Below are 18,629 nucleotides of genomic sequence, written 5' to 3' on the forward strand. Positions count from 1 at the left end.
TGAAGAAAATAAGTAGAAAGAGGAGCACAAATTAAATATAGGGAGTGTGATTTTAGAGAAGTTTATATGGGTGTGATTTCACTGAATGAAGTGACAAAAAAACTATGGAACAAAAGTAAGTTAAGCAGCAAAGTGCACTCATGGCTACATACACCAGCACCAGCAGCCACTGCACCACCTCTCCTCCCATTGTGGCACATAGTGAGTCACCAAGATAACAAACGGGTGCAGTTCAGGAAGTAACCTCAGTGCACTGCAGAAAAATACCAACTCACCACTGAGTTTGGTGTCGTGCACCAGTACAAAAAATAAAGCCCTTCATGATAAAAATGAGTGTTTACAGCAAACACTGTTTAAAAACTTGATATTTTAGTAACAGTTATTTGTTGCTGCACATTCATGTCACACCCAGAACTTTCTCTCGGACAGCTGTTCAAAACTATCTGAATTAGAATTACTGCTTCGTGGTTATATGCCTCTGCCAAGTTGCAGGAAATATGGTCACAATCTCCCCTTCCTGAGTTACAGCATTGAATAATAGCCAGAAGTGATTTTGCAGAACGTTATGATGTCACAGTGAAGTTCACCTTTGACCATTTGGATATAAAATGTTCACTTAATTTTATCCTTATAGACATTTGAGTTAAATTGTGTCATAGTTAGTGCATGAATTTGTGAGTTATGGCTATAGACATGTTTTGTGAGGTCACAGTGACCTTGACCTTTGACCACCTAAATCTAAATCTGGGCCAAATCTGGGCCATCATGAAATATAGGCTGAGACCTGCACCTGCATATTGAGCTCACAGCAGTTTGAACATGTAACACCTGTGTTAACGCTTTTTTTTCAGAAACAAAAACATTAATAAACCCATAGATAATCAGACCACTCTCTCATATCATTCTTTACTGGACTGAAAGCCCAGGTTGAGAAGAAATATGAAAGAAAAAACTGAGGTATTATAATATCTTTTTCTCCTCGTTTGAAATATGATCATATTACTCTGAGATCTGCTTAGTTTGGAGGCGCTTTAGGAACGAAGGAGCGCTTTGAAAAAATGAAACTGATTTCCTCTTATTTCAGTGAAATCTGTGTGTGTAGCTGCTGAGCCCAAACACAAACACCCACTCTGAGTTTTGTGAGGAAAGCTGCGATGATGAGGAGCACAGTGAAGCAGACAGCAGATTCCTGGATAATGTGCATATGATGAACACATGAACCCACAGGAATGCAGAACCCTTTTAGCATTATTGAAAGTATCGGTATCACAAGTGGCAGTCAGCTGCTGAAATACTGCAGTACTTAAAGGAAGAACTACCTGAAAGCCAAGTAAAACCCTGCTGTTATGTCCTCATTCTGAGTGCACCTACAGAACTGTGTAATTAAGACTATATTATCCTCTCCTCAGTGTTTCAGCATCATGTGTTTATGGACACTGCAGGCATCAAACCCCCCTGTGGTGCTTAAGTGCCGTGTGTTGCTCTTCCAGAGAACTGATCAACTTTTCTGTGTGTTCATTTTCAATCTGCTGTAGAAAAAAGCAGAATACTAGATGACAAGATTTAACCCAAAATGAGTTTTCTTTTCATTACAGACTTGTTTGGGCTCAATGTGAGTTCCAGTGAAAGGCTTGTATGTACATGTGAGGACCACCCAGAGAGTCCTGCTAATTCCATCTTCTCAGGAATATGGGTTTTTTCCCCAAAAAAATATTGTGTGAAAAATGATATGGTATATACATTTCCACACATTCCAAAGGTGTTTGCAAAGCTATGACTGCTTCAACAAGAGGATTCACCAGGTGTGTGGATTATACATGACAAATATTCATTCAGATTCAGGACGGGCCTGCCAAGCTCTGAATTTCTCCACATGCTGAAGCAGAGTGCCTGGGGCTGTAGTAAGAATGCTACTTGGATGGTGAGTTTTTGTTTTTACCTTCTCCAAAATCAAAAACACAAGAAATAAAGTGTAAGGAATGAGTGTGTTTGTCTGCTAAAACATGAGCTGAAAACTTTAGCCTGTTCAGCAAACTAACTTAAGGTGTTAACCATTACTTCAAAGGGCAGAGGCATTTCATACAACATTAGCTTATGAGGTTTGAAGTTCCATTAAAACAGTCCTATTCATAAATAGCACATCCAACATCCTGGATGCTAATGGTTTAAGCTAACGTTAGCAGCTCTGACTAGCTCTTTACTGGATGTCTGGAAGTTTATACTCAACAACCCCAGTCTAACTTGTTATGTAAGATTGCATAACCTTCTGCAAACACACTGGTTTGTCCTCATCCTAAAAGCCTTTTCTCTTGTAATGTCAAAAGAGAATCCTACGGTTTTAAAATACAAAGCATAAATCCAACCTCTGTCTTACTTGTCCATAAGCTACACCACTAAAGTTATGTTAGAATAAAAATGTTTCTGTTCTTATATTTTCTATTATCATATAATCACTGTAGTGGTGCTACCTTGCTACTAGCTAACTAGCGACTATGCTGTTTATTTCCATGTCTCTTACGTGGATCATAAACTGGTGTGGCTGCTGACATGATATCTGTATGTAGCCATACTTAAGACCCTTTTTAAAAGATGAACTTTAAAATGCTTGAAACATAAAATTAACTGATGTCCATATGATGTCCTGAGACAAACCTCACTTTTTGAAAACCACATCAGTGAAGAGACCATGTTTGTTTTCCTCCCAGTGGATCGATGGACAGATGAAGAGGAATATGTGAGAGTAACACCAGAAACAGGGGGGTGTAAACACATTATTGTGTGTGTATGTGAAAGGCAGTAAGTGTGACAAATGAACAAACGAGCATCTGAGATCTGGTCAGGCTCTGAACACTGTCACCCCTGTCAACAAGAGGAAGAGAAAACCTGTGAAAATTCATCGCAGCATCCTGCCAGAGGAGCGCATGAGCATATGAGGGCTCCACAAATACTGGTGGAGACTTGAAAGTTTGTAATGTTTTCCCACGAGAAAATCCTTGGTGTTGCTTTAGACCAAGGTTAATCACTTTTTGTGTTCAGTGAGGGCAGTGTGAGGTCGGGAATCTTTGTGGTATTGTTTGTGCCTGACAAGGCAAAAGATCTCAAATTACAACCCATGCAAAGAGCACAGTGTTTCATTATGTTGTGAGTTTTAGCCGTGTGTGTGTGTGTGTGTGTGTGTGTGTGTGTGTACAGGGGATTTACATTTGTCAGTGTAAGCAACATTCAGGGCCATTGTACTAAACAGCTCACATAAGTCCCGTTCCAGGCTTACACCAGAATCCTTAAAGGGTGTACCTGTGTGACACTGGTCGTCTGACTGTTCATTTCAGTTCTGTAGATGATGGGTATGCAGCCATGAGTCTGCTGTAGTATATTATACAGCTAGGTCTGCTTTAGTGAGCATCAAGCCAGCCACTGTTAAAATCAAGTTGTCAATTAGTGTCAGCAGCAGGAAGAATGGCTGTCAGAGAGGCCATGTTTTTGTTTCCCAATTGCATCTTTGCTGAAGCTAAAATTAGACAGAAGTGGAGAAATCCACTTGTGAGTGTAATTCATTGATGCAAGAAAGCTACAGATTCTGTTGAGATGAAAGATTTAGAGCAAACATCTGCTCTGAGCATTGCTGCTTTCTTGGCAGAGGTAGGCTCCAGCAAACTGATTATACTGTACGAGCCTGGTTTTAATTAAATGGCTGACAGCATGGGGCACAAAGGAGACTACCGATCTCCAACTGAGTTACTGAAAATGCTGCACCTGACTCTTCTCCTCTCTCTCCTGGCACTTCTCTAAGAGCACTGAGCAATATGCAGCAAGCCGGTCAACAGCTTTCTTTTCCAGTTCAGGCTCTACATGACTCTTTATTGCAGCTGTGACACTGATCACAAATCTGTTTGACTACATGATTAACAACATGCTACTGCACACAATCAAATGCTGAAACAAGCATTTGTACAGTACAAGTAAGTGAGCAAACAGAAACAAGCAACAAAATGGACCCTTTGGCTACAGTGAAGTAAATAATTGATTGGACAGTGACATATAGCAGGAGTGCATCTAAGAAAAATATGCCGTTAACATTTCTTTCATTATGTCCCCATGTTTTACAGCATCACACCATCAGTGGCAAAGTAACTGAGACTACCGTGCTTCTTTTTAGCCAAGCAGGCATGAACGACAATGACTTAGCTTCTGACTCACTCAGTCTCGTTAGCACACACTGTCCTACTGCCTGTCACAGCAATATATATGCAAATATATTGTAATGTACACTGTGAGGGTAAAATCAGGCTGGTAATTAAAGGTTTATTTATATATAAGATGGAATGATCTGATAAATGATGGAAAATCAGCATTTTGTGTTTTTCTCAAGTGGTCAAAATTAAAACTATGTAATTAAAACTTGTAATTTTTAAATGTTTGGGGTTTGTTGCTATCTTGAAGCATGTCTGCTACAGAATTGGGTTTAATCAGCTCAGTGGATTTCCATTGTATTTGTGTCATTTTTTTATGTTTTCTTTTCATACGCCACAGGTTCCGAGACAAAAGGGTTTGACAAGGGTGAGACAGTACGTCTTAAAATAATAGTTAACAGTTAGTTGTCTAAAGGTAACTAAATGTACTAATTAATACATTATACTTTACTTAATTCATAGAAAAACTGAAGTGTAAAAGTAATAACTTGCTGTTTAAGGGGGTTTATGTGTTAGACTTTTTATTGGCCAGAAGCAGTAACTTCCTCAAGTTTCTAGTGGTTTCCTGGCAACTACCTTTGGGCAGAGCCAGGCTAGCTGTTAGCTGTTTCCAGTCTATGTGTGCAGCTTTATTGTACAGTTGTGAGAGGACTAAAAATCTTCACACCTATGCAAACTGCCAACGGCAAAGCAGATAAGCACTTTTCCCAAAATGTGGACCTACAGTTTTAAGTCTGTATCAAAAAGCAAGAGCATGGTAGCCAGCTAATGCTAACACAGAGTAAAACCCAAAGCTTAACTCTGGGTTTCTGGTATCACAAAATAAGATCTTGCATTATCGTAGATCCAATAATAATTTTTCCTTTATTCCAGACATTCCTGATTGGCTCAGTGTAGGGACAGCCTTTTTACACTTTTTTCATTGTTGCAGTTCAGGGACTTTTTGAATGTCAAGTAATTTTAGACTCATGATTATTAGGAACAAAATGTATAGCCACTAATCCCTGCACAGTGTTAATTTGCATTCAATAAAGTACACGCTCAGCTTCATATTCAGATAAACTTAGTCAAGCATTTTTTTTTCCTGCAACCATTTAAAATAATTCAGTTGCATTATCTCTAGCTTCAGAAACTACATTAACTGTTATAATGTTTTACACTGGTTCCACTCATTTTGCTTAAATTTAGGTTGTGGGTTGACCCTTTCATTGCATACAAGGCCTTGTTGAAACTTCACACATTGCTGATTTAGCATGTAACGTAATCTGACTTGATTTCATGTGTCTAATGTTATTCATCTGCATTTTCAATTACTTTTCCATCCTGTGTACATGTAGGAAAGAACTCCATATTAACATCCTAACTAAGAACTCTGTTCACTGCAAACAGCTTTGACTTCCAGAGAAAGCCCAGTATTTACTCTTAATACTGGCTCTAATGAAGGCAGAGGGCTATTGCAGCTAGAGACTGGAACAGCAGCAGTAAATGTGATAGACCAATAATACGCCTGTACTGAAAGAGTGGACAAAAGTAATGTTCCCAGGGCAGACATGACCCTACCACAGAGCCACTGAAGTGGTTTTAAACAGGACTCTCCAAATGGAGAGGCTGTTTCGTCCACAATCTATCCATTTACTCCAAACATGAAACGGCCAACAAATGGCCTGTATGAAGGAGAGAACAGCCATGTGTGTGTCCCTGTCTCTCTTTGACTGTTCATGTCCCTACACAACACCATGACCTGTCCCAAACCAGTTTACCTGACTCCAGTGGGTGCAGTCAGAGGAAACCATTTCCTCTTTGCCTCCAGCTGGCGCTTTGCGCTCTCGCACCTGTACCACACAGTGTCTTTGTGTGGGCATGCTTTGCTCTGTCCCAAGCCAATAAACATGTCTTGGAACAGGTGCACCAGCCGGCATGGCAGGAGGGAACCATGTCCCCTCTCAGCCTCCAGCTGGTGCTCAAAACTCACCCGCCCACACTACACAGCTATTAAATATGAGTTTTACAAGCATCATGCAGCAATTTTTATTGACTTACTGCACAGGGCCATACTGTAACTTTAGTCCAGGTTTTTCTGGTTGAAGTTACAGTGAATAAAAATGAAATAAATAATAAATCTCCCCACTCTAGCTGATGTTGTATTGCTGCAGACTTAGAATACTGTGTGACTGTCCCTGTCCTACTGCTTTAATTAGCTTTAAATAGCTAATTAGAGTTTTCAGTTGTGTCTCATACTATTTTTGTCATTTAACTGGATGTGAGACCAGTTACTAGTTGGCAGGCTTTAACTGGAGGACATGGGTTTCAGGATTTGCAGTGCTAAAGAGTCCATATGTGAGTTAACGAATCCCCACCTGCTCCTGATGCTGTGTTTTGATATTCCCATGAGGTCAGAAAAAAAAAAACTAAACAAAACAGAATTTTCTCACATGAAAGAATGAGTTATCACATTATTATAAGTAGCTGTCCAGTACCTGTGCCTGAGCTCCATTAATCATCAGGTAATAAAGTTTGCTGAGGATGCTCTGCTGCAGCTGGTCCCAGGAAATAGACCGGTCCTCCCTCATCAGAAATGGAGGTCCAAACCTTACACAGAGACAGAGGAAATTAGTGTTGCAGGGTCAAAACACATCTCACAGCACAGCCACTCACGCACTCGACACATCCTTGTCCTCTTCTATTGTAATGTAAATAATTATTTATTAACATTATCAGCATTAGAGCAGAATTCCCATCACAACCTTACTGTGGAAGGAAAGAAGGAGATAATGAGGAGTGAAAATAGCTGATGAGGACACAGGTAACCTTGATTTCAGATGATAGATCACGTAACACATTTATTATAATACACATTTAATTGAGGGCAGCCCTCCATTGTATGCTTAGGATTTATTAGTATGAGATCATATGAGCACGCTTGTGCATGAGGAGAGACAAAGACACACACAGGCACATACACAATGAATGTGACAGAGTATTATAAAACTGTAGATTAAATGGTAGGAATGTAAGGATAATGAATGAAAAATAAGCTTAATTCATTTTTTAAATTATATTTCATGCTTTTTTTTGTGTGTGCAGACTTCATAATATGCACCAGTAGAAAGCAAACCTCAGTCATACAATTTTCCCATTAGATCATAAGCTGACACCATGGAGATCCTCCAAACAAATTAGGTTGGATTACTGTTCAGGATGGTAACCATTAACTTTCTGTGGTGGCTGCGTGACCACAACATGGAAAAAGAAAATGTGCTCCACAAAATGGGAAGGAAAAGGACTTAAAATTACGGTTAATTTAATTGGAAACTGCTTTGGAGGAAGAGACAAAACAACTCAATTTTTTTTTGCTTTTGGTGAACTGGCTTGGTTCTCTCTCTATCTCCTCATTGACCTCATAAACAGTTTTAACTCAAACAACCTAAAAATTAACACAGAATGCAGTAAAAACATTTAGAAGTCTGACATCTTGTTATTTTATATCCCTTTAGAATGAGACTTTTGATGGGATCATGCAGTGAAATTTATAATCTACGTCTGACTTCACAATGATCTTAATTTTTTTTTCACCTGCCTTCACAGACATGAGAATCAAGATGTAACAGAAAGGAAATGTCATGAAATCAAATTGTAATAATTCAAGAGAGGTAGTGCAAAACATGTAACAGTTAAACATATAAAATGTGAAACTTTCTGAATTCCCATCTACTGCTATCCATCAGTTTCACAGTATTAACAAACCAACAACACTGACGCTTTCACACTGCGCTGATTTTCAGAAATGTACCTGTGGTGCTATTCTACAGAGAACCAGAGCGAGAAACAAGTATATGACTCCAATGTCATTTTCCTGGCACAGACAGGTCCTCCAGCTGTCATCTGATGAGAGTGAGATAGGTTGGTGGTTTGATCAATGCAATGACGGGGGGGAGAGGAGGGGGGCCTTTGAAGGAGAAACTGAGATGCCAACCCTCATGGATGGGATTGGACTTTCTCACAGCTGTGTTGGCGAGCTCACCTATATCGATCTCTCTGGACTCCGTCAGGGAGACGGGTGTGTCTAATGGATCTTTATATCGTGCCAGATGTCAGATTCCTCAGTCGTTTGATATGAAGCTCATCTCACAGTGAGCTGTGAGTCCTTTCTCCAACAGGGAGCTACAATGACCTTGATGTGCTCCACCAGAGCAAGGCTAGATATAAAAAGTGAAACACTGTATGTAGAACTCACTTCATTCATTAAAGGCTGTTTTTAGTGAAGCCAGTGAAAACCTTCATGATGGACGACAGTGGCAGATAGATCACCTAGGCATTCACAGTCGGCCTCTAGTTTCACACAGAAGTAAACAAAAGCAGGTTTTCATTTCAAACAAATTGTGTCAGTCGAACCTAGCTTGTATCACTTAATGCTAAAATCCGGTCCCAGTTTTATTTGCAGAAAATAAACTCTGTGACAAACAAACATTTATGCGTTTTTTTTTTCAGCAGGATAATCTTTACAAGCGAACACCACTTTTCTGATTTTTAAAGTCTAAATACAATCACCAGAAGTAAGAAGCTAATGTTAGGCTAGAAACAAACTACACCACGTCGCATGACTTCAACCAGAGACAGTTGAGAAAAGAGAGAGTTCACTTTCACTTATATCCTGTAACTGTGTCAAGTGGGTTTCTCCATCTCCCCGCCACTTTAGGAAACCAGTGGCAGGTCTAAATCTGTTCATTCCAATTGGAAAAGTGAACATGATCACAGATTATGACAAAGTTTGGCTAATTTACAATTGCAAAGTGGAGAAACCCGCTTGACAGACCTGCCGTGCCCACTGCAGTTATGGTTGATAATGTATGATTTGACTATTGCTGTTCGATAGCAGGGTTTAGCAATGGGTCATTTGATGTCATTTACCTCACAGCCTGTTGGCCTGCGCCTGCAGCGTTGCACACCAGTAGCAGAATCTTGACTGGGACGCCCTGGTTGAGGAACTCCGACGACAATGTCCCAGATGGAGGTAACCTCTGACCCTCAGGACCAGTGGCGTATGGAGACGATGGCAGGCTGTGATGGTAACCTGCAGAGGAGGGAGAAAGTCAAAGGGGGGCAGACAGAACAAAGAAATGTAAGACAAAAGAAAAAGAGTGAAGGGAGAAAGGAGATTCCCTTTTTTTACTACAGGTAAGATCACAGCATCTGGCTGATCAAAATTTCAAACAGCTTACTTTTACAAAGATGGCTTACAGCGTGATGTTTCACATTTGCTTCTTCAAAGGAAAGGTGAACTGATTTCATGTACAGAAAATGTGATCATTAAACTTAACACCTCTAACAAGGAGAGAGGAGGAGAATTGAGATATATAAAGTGGCGAGACAGCAGCTTTCTATTTGGGGAACAGTGATTCAGAGGGGAGAACAGATGGACCAATGGCTGCCTGCACTCTCAGCGGGAGGTATTATCTGATGCAGCTTCTGCTCCACATCCTGTCCTGGTAGGGTGCCAAGCAGCACTCCTCTCCCATTCCCCTTGCGTCTCTACCAAGACCGAGGAGTGTGACTGACTGAGCGCAAAAAGCTGAGATTATAATATCCTGGTGTGACGTGACGTCAGCAGTGATGCGTTCTCGTCACACAGCTGACAGCCGCTGGGCTTAGCACACAGATCAGCATCTCAGAAGTTCATGGTGATAAATCACATGGTAAATTAGACCCTCAGATGCAGACGAGAAGGTATCGATTGACCATGGCGGCTGTGCCTTCCCCAAACTTTTCATTAAACACTGTTGTTTACACCTGACACATGATTCATCACTGACATTGCAAATGCCACTGCTCCGCATCCTGTTGCTAAGATCCTTGCAAAGCAGCAAGCCACTGTGTTAGCACATCCCCCCTCTTACAGAAATAATTGGGGTGTGAGGTTGTTAAGCTCTGCCATCTATGAAGGAAAAGACCTATTCAAAACTAATCAAAGTCTACATATGCACCATCAAAGCTTTAACATTAAACCTCTGATTGCAGTGTCTTGACCTGGAGAATGACAGCAATGATAAGTATGCACAGCTTTTCTTTTATTAATGTCGTTCTAATCAAGCAAGTAATAAAACTCGCTTAAATCGCTTGCTGTAATTTACATGAGCAACGACCTCTGACAACTGCGGGAATGATTTATGGGGGTAAATTCTCCTTTTGAATGCCCAGTGAAACATGTTCATGAAATAGCAGTAAAATGCAGAGGTCACCCACTGGCCTGTCCCACTAAGATTTACACAGGGATGCTGGGCTGGAGAACTACCTCTCATTGCTCATTAAATCAAAGTTTTTGTATGGGTAGCTGTCATAAAATGTACTGTTACTACACATTTTTTTCCAAGGCTCCTGCCACTGATCACACTTTTTTTTAACCTTGTTTACAGGATGAATAATGGTGGAGGCAGGAGGTGTGTGTATATACACTTGTGTATGTGTTTCAACACCGGTGAACAATTCCCACAGCTATACTGAAAAAGGCACTTACAGTACAACCATTTGAAAACATGTACCATACACACACACTTACACACCACACCAGAAGTGAAGTTTGTTTTGCCTACATACCTGTTGATCATAATCTCTTATTATGAAAAAGCCTCTAACTAATTCTAAAAACCGCAGGAAGCCTGTGAACTCCTCATTCCTCTGCACTCTCAGGCTTCTTTCATTGTCAAACACACACACACAGGATGAGCCAGACTAAACATAGCCAGACTATGTGAAAGCCCATAATTAAACACCTCTGCCTCTAAAGGGATCTACTCTACCCACAGCTCCAGTACACCCCCCCAATCCCATTAGCTGTCTGCTCAGTCATAGTCAAAGTCTTTGAAGAAGAGTGGTGGTTAGACACATACATGTACATGTTATCTGTCTGAAGCTTATTTTCATTTTCTAATACATATTTATTTTTGAATATTACATAATAAGTAATTTGTTTAGGGAAATGAATTTAAGGACTGAGAATGTGACACATGATGCTAAAGTAAACTATCAGTAGCTGTGAGATATTAGGTTAAACTTGGTTTCAAAGCTCGGCAAGTGCTAGTTCTCATGTGTGACTGAGTTAACTTGTCATTCATGTTTAATCTTGCCTCCCAAATTACTTATTTGTCACATTTCATTGTTTTCCTGTTTGAACAGAGCAACACAGCCCCTGTGGGTGGGCTGCATTTATGTTACTTGTGCAAAATAAAACTGGCAATGTGGGGCAGCCAATGAAGATCAGTATCAGTGCTAATAACCTTTTAATACTACCAGATATTTGATTTGATTGAAATTGTTTGCCAAACATGACAGTGAGTCTGCAGCCATGCTGGAAGCTCCTTGAGGTGAGCTAGATGCTAAGGTTAGCATGCTAGCTTGCTCAGAGTGACAATGATAACATGCCGATACCTTTTCATTAGGTACGTTCACCAGCAAACTTTAGTGTGTTAGCAAGTGCTTGGTCTTAAAAGTATCAGACAAGCTCAAATTGTATTTTTTTTTTTTTTTACATGAAAAGTTAAATTTGTAAGTTTTCATTGCTGCCAAATGGTTTCTTGCTGGGAGCAGGACGTGCTGATTGTCATTTGTCAAGAGCATAGACTGTATATAAAAATGGACGTCAATGGAAAATGAAGCCAATGCGGAAGTGCCTTAAACCTGCATTCTATCTACTGACCATCAGGGGGCGACACCACTGGTTGCAAAAAGAAGTCCGATTGTATGGAAGTCTATGAGAAAATGACCCTACTTCTCACTTGGTTTATGACCCCAGTAAACGTTTTCATAACGAGTTTATGGTCTCAATCGCTAGTTTCAAGTCTTCTTCAATACAACATGATGTTCATTTTTAAAATTGTAGTCCCATTTAATTTAAAATAGACGATAAAGTAGGGTATGCATTGGGGCGTGGCTAACGTATGATTGACACATTTTGGCTTGTCAATCAAGAACAGTCCCTTTTAACTATTAACTATTAAAAGTACTTTAACACTTCGTAATAAAGTTTACCTCGACTTATGGAAAATAACTTCGGATTCAGCAGCGCTGCGTAGCCGAAAGATTGATGCCGTTGTCAGGTAGACAGTTTAGGTGGGCGGGCATAGTGACCTCGGCTCTCAGGTCAGCTCCTACTCAGCTCCACCCTCTTCTCCAAATATGGTTTCTTCTGGTTTCAAAAAATCAATATGGCGGCGGCCAAATTGCAAACTCGAGGCTTCAAAATGACAATTCGCAAACCAATGGGTGACGTCACGGTGGGTTGCCACTTGGTAAAGAGCTTCAGCCATTGTTGCGTTTAAAATACGTTATATTACGCTGTCTGAGCGGTGCTACATCGTCAGGACAGATTCGAGGCTACAGTGAGTCGCTATTGGAAAGCTAGCAGGGCAAGCTAGTTAGCAAGCTAACTTCAGTAGAATAAAAGACATGACACAGGCAAGAGTAAACACTGGCGGTGCTTTCACACAGCTCTTGGTGAGTAAATGAATGAAGTTTGATGCAGAACTTTCTTCTAGACTGGTTAGTAAACAGCTGTTAATGCTAATGTTGGCTATGTAGCAACTACAAAATTTACAAAAAGCTTCTTTAAGGGATCAACAAAGTTATTACAATTCATCCTGAAGGGAACATGAATACTGTAGGCTATAACAAATTTCATGGCAGTCTAACTAGTAGTTGTTGGGTTTTTTTGATTTAGAGGATAAGTCAGGAGGATTCTTCCTCTTAGAAACATGAATGTTTTCACTGAATTTAATGAACAACCAACCAAGCCCTGACAGAGGGAAACAGAAAGGAAAATACCACTAGCATGATATAATATACTGCAGCAGTAATGGATAAAACCTCCTCATGGAAGGAATCTGCAAAGTGGAGGTGAAGCTCAAAACATTTAACGTCATTGTGTTCTCAGCTGTTTATCACATGTAAACAATAAACGCTGCATAAGATTACTAACACATCCCAAACTACAGTATGAGAGATGATCTCATTTAATTGAAAACTGGGTGATAAATGAATAAGAGAAAGAACCTATTCTCTATTTGTAACAGAGATAAAAGAAGTGAAATGGATCTTTAACTGTGAAAGCCAATTATCTGTTTCCAAATGTTCTTTGGCAGGTGATCCCATATCCCCAAATCTCGTCACTGGCACCAGCATGCCATACAGTGATATTATGCTTATTAATTTCTGTCAGTGCACCACCAAATCCCAAACAGAGAGGATTTCTGTCTCAGCTGAGTCTTTGAGATTTTATACAATATTTATTATTAATGTAAATCTCAATTACTTGACTGCCAGATGGTAAGCTCAGGAAAATGCTGCAATCCATACACAAACACAGGCACTTAATCATGTTTCCACTGTCCTCAATTCACCAAGACGACTTGAATGGTGTCAAAGTAATGATTTAAATGTGTCTGCAGCTCCATCATGAGTGAAGGGCTGAAAGTCAGTTGATCACCTGAAGCTGCTGTTTCTTAAAAGGAATAGTTTGACCTCTGGGAAATATGCTTATTCACTTTCTAATCAACAGTTTGATTAGAAGATCAACACCAATAAAAAAAACAAAACAAAACAAAACAAAAAAAAAAACAGTGACAGCAAGCTCTTTCCCCATTTCCAGTCTATGCTAAGCTAAGCTAACTGGACACGGGCTGTAACTTCATATTTACTGTACTGCATATATGAGAATGGTATCAATCTTCTGCCCCAACTCTTGCCAATACATGTATGTATACATGCCAATAGCAAAAAATACAAAGACCAAAGGTGGCCAGTCAGTATTTCTGTGTCTAAACATAATCTTATAAGACAGAGAAGCAAGGACAAAAGTGAAATGATGACTTTAGAGTATGGAGGAGAGGTGAAATGTGCAGAGCTAAGAGACGATGATGTAAGAGATTAATTTTAAGACAAGAGAGCAGGGAGGTCACATCACTGCTGGTTTTGACATAATCCAGCGGTATGTAATTTTTTCATTCATGGCACTGAATAGCTCTTTTCTCAGCGCCTCATGCTGTGTATGACAGCCTCTCACATCAGGAGGTTTTAAATCAAAGTTTGAACTGCGGGTAACTATTACCTTGAAATTCACTGAATGGATGCCAGTGAAATTTAATCTATCAAGTGTGGTATGAGTAACAAGGAAACAAATGCGCATAGTAAGGCGTAATAAAACAGAGTTACCCTCAGATTTCACCACACATTTTTGTGCTTTAATTGCCCACAAGATGTCTTGGCTGCTCTCACAGAGACTCATGTGGCTTAATTTAATGCCTGAGGACATAATCCACATTGATAACTTGACATTAGACAACCACAGTGATGCATGTGCAAAGTCGATGTGACAGACGAGCAAATGAAATGACCATTACCTTGATTAAAATCATGGATTTTTCTAGGTTTGAGAAATACATAAGGCAGGTTTAGTTGGTTTTAGGCATTTTAGTTACATATCATAGCTTTAGGCATTTATGGATAATTGATTAATAACTGTTTAGGGTCAGACCTTTTAAATGTAGCAACTGCAGAAGGGACAGAAAGATCAGATTTTAAGGTGCCAGACAGTGTAAAAAATTACATCTTAGATTAGATCAAGGTTGTAATTGGACAGAAAAAGGTGCATTTTATACATTAATAAAATATTTTAATGGTGCTCCTTACTCTGATTTGTTTAGCTTTCATGAGTCACAAACAAAATATTTATGTGCTGCAGCTGTACTTACCTTTCATTGATATATTGATATTTATTTATGCATTTAAGTGATTCAAGAGAAGCTGCTGGACATTTATCAATTAGGGAATTAAAAGTAAGTAACAGTACAAGCTAATGTTGACCTTTTAGTTTCATATCACACTAAGCACAGACTCAGACTCAAAAAAGCACAAGGAATAAAAAATAGTGGAGGTGGGAGGAGAGGTAGTAAAACTTGAAGACTAAATTTGACAGGAAACAAGAACATTTCCTAAAGATGTTAATGTTCCTCTTAAGATGATAACATCTGGATTCTCACAGAGTGAACATACCAACGTGAATGACAGCACAATCTGCTGCGCACAGAAAAGTGTTGAGTTGATACAGACTCTAGATCAACCACAGAAGTCAGAGCCAGTGCGAACACAGGGGGATTTAGTCTGAGCCAGCATGTGGACCAGCCAGACTGTTGGGAGGGGGGGGGGCTCCTCTTGGGCAGCGCTGCTTTGTGAGCAACATAAATTAAAGCACTAAAAGCCACATTTTTCAGACAGAACGGCAGTGTTAACACAATGCTGGGACTCACAGCCCTGTGAGACAGGACAACAGAGCAGAACCTATTTGCTGACAGCACAAAGCGAGAGACCAGGGGATACTACGCACTGAGGTACTTCAGAGCTCACATTTTACATCCCAAACTGAGACACAGATGAAACGACAAGAAAGACATAAGACATAAATCTGCGCAGGGAGAATGTAATTCACAGAGCTCTGTGTGAAGATATATACTTCTTAATGTGCTCCCAAAGGGCCCCATGCAGTGAGGTGTGTTCCCTGCGGGTTTCATTAAGCAAAGTAAGTTAATAAAATTGGTTTGTTTGCTCACAGATCTGTTTGTACATCCACATTAAAGCAGGGAAAAATACTAACTAGTTGTGGCTTAAAATAGTGTTGTTGTACTTCAGTTTCCATCTTCAGTCATGCAGCTACCTGAGATCCGTGCAGACCCTCCTCTGATGTAGAGGGGCGGGGCCTGGAAGGCATAGATAACATCATTCTCAACGATGCTGGTTAGATCGTCCTCATCAAAGAAGGAGCGCTGAAACCCTGTGGAGTAAACCTCTGTCAGGATCACCTGGAGATCAACACACACACACACACACACACAGATATACACACGTTAGTTTCCTTATTACAGTGCCATTATAAATCTCACAATGAGAGTGGACTTTGAACCCACTTGATGCAACAACAACAGTTGTACTATTATTCCCACTAATCTCAAATCCAGCACAACATATTTCAGCTAAATTCAAGCCAATGGCATGAACAGGTCAGAATAAGTCACACAGTACTGTAATCACACTCATGTGCCAGCCAGTCTGAGCTGTGCTGCTCTGTTACAACAGGATATAGATAGATAGATAGATGACTTTATTCATCCCCGAAGGGAAATTAGGTTGTTACAGCAGTCCGGTGTATTAGAATACAAATATACAATAGAAAGCAATACTGAGGTAGACAAAATAGAAATAAAAATACAGAATGTCAAGATATAAATACCATAAATAATAATATACTGTGAATATGAATATGTAAATAGAAAGTGCAAAAAGAAGGATACAAATATTGTATGATATGATATATAATATCAATACGGTTAGTATTTGGAGTGGAGTGTTGTGGTGATTCAGAGTGCAAAGTGTGACAAGTCATCTTGTGTCATCTTGGCTCTGACAGAAGTAGATGAGTTGTACAGTCTGATTACAGTAGGTAGGAACTATTTCCTGTATCGTTACTTATATGGATATGGTTTAAAACAGAAACATTTCAGAGGAATCCGGGTGCACACTGCGTTTATTCCTGCTGTACATTACCTGATCTGGAGAAATTTTCCCCTCGTCAGCCACCATCCTCCTCAGGCAGGCCACAGAGCCGAACAGAGGCACAGCCAGCCCGGTCCGCAGGTACCTCTGTCCTTTGGTGCTGAACACCAGGGTCACACACAACGGCCTGCCACAGACAAAAGCACACTATCAGGGACGGCAGGAAACAGAACGGCCTCTATTTTGATTTCTGTGCCATTTCTCCTGCAGCCTCCTCTATGGCCAGGAAGGGACAAAAGAAGACTTTCATGAATAAATCAATACATTTTAACATTAATAATAGATCATTAGGAGTTTTATGTGTGCGAAATAATGGAATCTCTATTGCATTTTTAAAAACAGAGAGCGCTTGGCTCTGACCTCTCCAGAGTCAATGCTGACATGAGCAGGGTGCAGGGACATAATGGCTTCTCTGAATAACAGTAAACTGACGAGACATGGACGAACTCTATCAGGTACCTGTGGGAGTATGTATCTGTATGTACCAATGGTCTGGAGACAGTAGTTAAAGTGCCAAACTCAATTTTATCCTGGGGAGAGAAAAACTTAAATTTATGAACTGAAAAGAAAGAAGGTGAAGTAAAACAGAAACATGAGGAAACAAATTCTGAATATTTCTTCTGAAAGATAAAAATAAAAATGAAAGGAAAACCACAACTAAAACAGAAACCTGCATCCCAGAAAGATCTGTCTGCTGCACAAACTTAAAATAATCTCTCCTTGGCAGCCTGGGAAGTTAGGTACAGTACATCCTCGGGATCTAACACAAAGCTGCTATCTGTGCCTGTTTATATCCTAAAAATATTTGTGTCCAGATTCACATCAGCTTACCTGAACAAAATTATTTACAAAATAACACTTATAATATTTTAACCATGTATCTGAATTAATCAAATAATAAAGCATCCATGACTGATTGACTATTCGAGTGTCATCCCATATGGGTTTGCAAGACACTTAACAATAACCTTGATGGCTACATGACAGATCATCAGTTGTCATATTAGATACAGTGTCTTCTGTCTCAGCTGCCAAGCAATTCCTTTAAATCTCGCCAAAACAAAAGTCTTCACATTAAAAAGGCAACTCAACATCAGCATCAGACAACCAAAACAAATCAGGATTCTTCACTTGGATCGTGTCAAACAAATATTTCCCAGTTTCCAGAGGGCAATGAAATATGAAATTAAATGAATTCTCAACAACCTAAAGATCACAAAAAACAACAAACAAAAAAAACCAAAAAAAACAAAAACACACAATTGTTGCTCTTCAGGAACGCCTTCATATCTGGCTCCCAACTGCCAGTGGTAAAGCACCAGCTCTTAACTGAGTGCAAAGATGTTTGAATTTAATGGTTTATATGGTTCTACATAGCAGCCATCTTTAAATTGAACATAATTTCTCACAGATTTTCATGTTTAATAATTTTTTGTTTAACTGTATTTATATTACACTGCAAGTTTGGAAATTCAGATCAGCAGTGGATGTGACCTCTCGCATCCAAGGACAAATGTGCACATTTTAAATATCTTTTTGGTCAGTCATTCCTCTGGCAGGTAGTGATTACAGAGTCTGTTGGAACCCCTGGTGAAAAATTGCCAGGGGACCCCTTCAATCAGTGTTCATCACCATTATCTAATAAATAATCTGACACCAATGAATAATGTATGAACTTTTTTTTTATTCCTAATGCTCAAGTTAGTAGAATTTTCAAAAATATAAAACTAAAGAACATGAAAAACCTTGTAATTTTCAAATTATAAAAGACCAATACAAAGCTAAATAAATAACTAAAGAACTTCAACATTGTCACACTGTCAACAACCCACATTATAAGGCCAC

At 39.6% G+C, this 18,629-nt stretch overlaps 1 protein-coding gene across 1 annotated transcript in view; it reads right to left on the reverse strand.

Annotated features, from left to right (window-relative positions):
• The window catches only part of usp43b (ubiquitin specific peptidase 43b), a 74,071-nt gene that overhangs the window by 16,683 nt on the left and 38,759 nt on the right, over nt 1-18,629 (reverse strand). Inside the window, exons 5-8 of the mRNA XM_071474469.1 lie at nt 16,776-16,911; nt 15,889-16,033; nt 9,099-9,261; nt 6,668-6,779 (exon numbers count right to left, since the gene is read on the reverse strand). Coding sequence (XP_071330570.1) covers nt 6,668-6,779; nt 9,099-9,261; nt 15,889-16,033; nt 16,776-16,911 — 556 coding nt within the window. The remainder of the gene's footprint in view (nt 1-6,667; nt 6,780-9,098; nt 9,262-15,888; nt 16,034-16,775; nt 16,912-18,629) is intronic.

This window comes from Trachinotus anak, unplaced genomic scaffold (assembly GCF_046630095.1).
Source record: "Trachinotus anak isolate AG129_WGS33_773 ecotype Australia unplaced genomic scaffold, CSIRO_AGI_Tana_v1 ptg000003l, whole genome shotgun sequence".
In the NCBI taxonomy this organism is placed as follows: domain Eukaryota; kingdom Metazoa; phylum Chordata; class Actinopteri; order Carangiformes; family Carangidae; genus Trachinotus; species Trachinotus anak.